The sequence below is a fragment of the Pterocles gutturalis genome, unplaced genomic scaffold, assembly GCF_000699245.1.
Source record: "Pterocles gutturalis isolate BGI_N339 unplaced genomic scaffold, ASM69924v1 scaffold11371, whole genome shotgun sequence".
NCBI classification, from domain to species: domain Eukaryota; kingdom Metazoa; phylum Chordata; class Aves; order Pterocliformes; family Pteroclidae; genus Pterocles; species Pterocles gutturalis.
The window spans coordinates 18,632-20,055 of record NW_010100441.1 but is presented as its reverse complement, the minus strand read 5'-3'; the positions used below and the strand labels follow the sequence as shown (position 1 = coordinate 20,055).

The 1,424-nt window shown below is 41.2% G+C and overlaps 1 protein-coding gene across 1 annotated transcript in view; it reads right to left on the bottom strand.

The window, feature by feature from the left end:
* Positions 1–1,202: 1,202 nt before the first annotated feature.
* Positions 1,203–1,424, bottom strand: part of LOC104466429 (transcription factor SOX-5) — a gene marked incomplete at its 5' end in the record, with an annotated part of 11,532 nt that continues 11,310 nt past the window's right edge. Inside the window, one exon of the mRNA XM_010079833.1 lies at positions 1,203–1,424. Coding sequence (XP_010078135.1) covers positions 1,203–1,424 — 222 coding nt within the window.

Below are 1,424 nucleotides of genomic sequence, written 5' to 3'. Positions count from 1 at the left end.
TGTTGTATATGCTGCCACTTGAAGTGTAAATTAAAAGCAAAGGCCTTACAGACCTAGTCATTTGGAGGGTGCGGGACTTCATTCTGGAATATGCTTTTTGCTCACAATAGTCCAATATTATTCTTACTAGTACCATAAACATGCACACGTGAAAATCCAAGACAATAAAATATTTTTTTTTCTAAATTTCTTATGTCTCTCTCTCTCAATCTCTCTCTCTCTTTTTTTCACCTGAGAACAGCACCTACAGTTTCCTTTAAAAAGCAAAAGCAAAACCAAAAATATATGTCTAATCTCACCAGCTGCTGGTATATCAGGTTCTTCAAGGGATTGTCTAAGATACAACACTGTCCTAACTTAAGACAGAGCAGGAAGCAAAAGAAAAGCAAAAGAAAAACAAAACGAGACCAACTAAAAAAAAGCAAATTGGACTAGTTCAGCGCTTTAGTACAAATTTGGCACTTGCTCAAAGACTCAGTATGGTGTGCAACTGATGAAGAGAAGTCCTCTCTTGAAAGGAAATAATTGCTTGTTGGGGTTAACAGAAACAGACTCCCCACTTCCTTCCTTGCCAGCCATGCGCACAGGCACGCGCGCACATGCACACACACACACACACACTCTTCTGACCCAGATTTGCCAGGGAGGAGGAGGAGGAAGAGGAGGAGGAGACAGAGGGGTTAAAAGGAATTTAGGAATTTTATCTTTTTTCTTTCCTGTCAGGTGCATTACCAAAAAAAAAAAAAAATTATTTCTCTTTAAACTGTAGCACAAAACAACAAAACACATTCACAAGCCACTTGTTGGCACTGTGTACCTGAGTGAGAATTTCTAGAACATTGTAGAACAAACAGCCATAAAGTTTATTTGAAAAAAAATAATAATAATAAAAGGTCGACGGGTAAGACTTCAGTGCTTGGGTATAGCAGCTGAATTACTGGCATTATTTTACCCATAGCTTATATCATTCTGTTGTTGTCGTCGTTGTCTTTGTTTCCTTTCTTCTGAGCCTTTTTTCTTCTGATGCAGGCTGATGTCTATTAGTCAGCTGATGTCCCAACTAGTTAAGACTAACAGTTAAAGTAACAGTCAGTGTATGAGAAAGTTAATGTGCTTGGCCACTGGCAAGGATAAACCAGGTGGGGCTTTATTTTTTCTTTTCTCCTTGAAGTCCTGTAGGTCACAAGATATTTGGACCCTGATCAGTTGGCTTGCCCCGCAATGTGATTTTCACTGTCACTGCCATAGTCCGCATCGGGGTCATCCTCTTCCTCATCGTATTCATCGTAGATTTCTCCATTGACGTCATCGGTCTGCATCTCTTCCTTGATATGAGGCTCCTCACCTTTGATGCCGTAAGTGCTCTGGATGACAGGCATCCCGGGCTCCGGGCTGCTGGACACGCTTGAGTGCTCGGAGGGCAG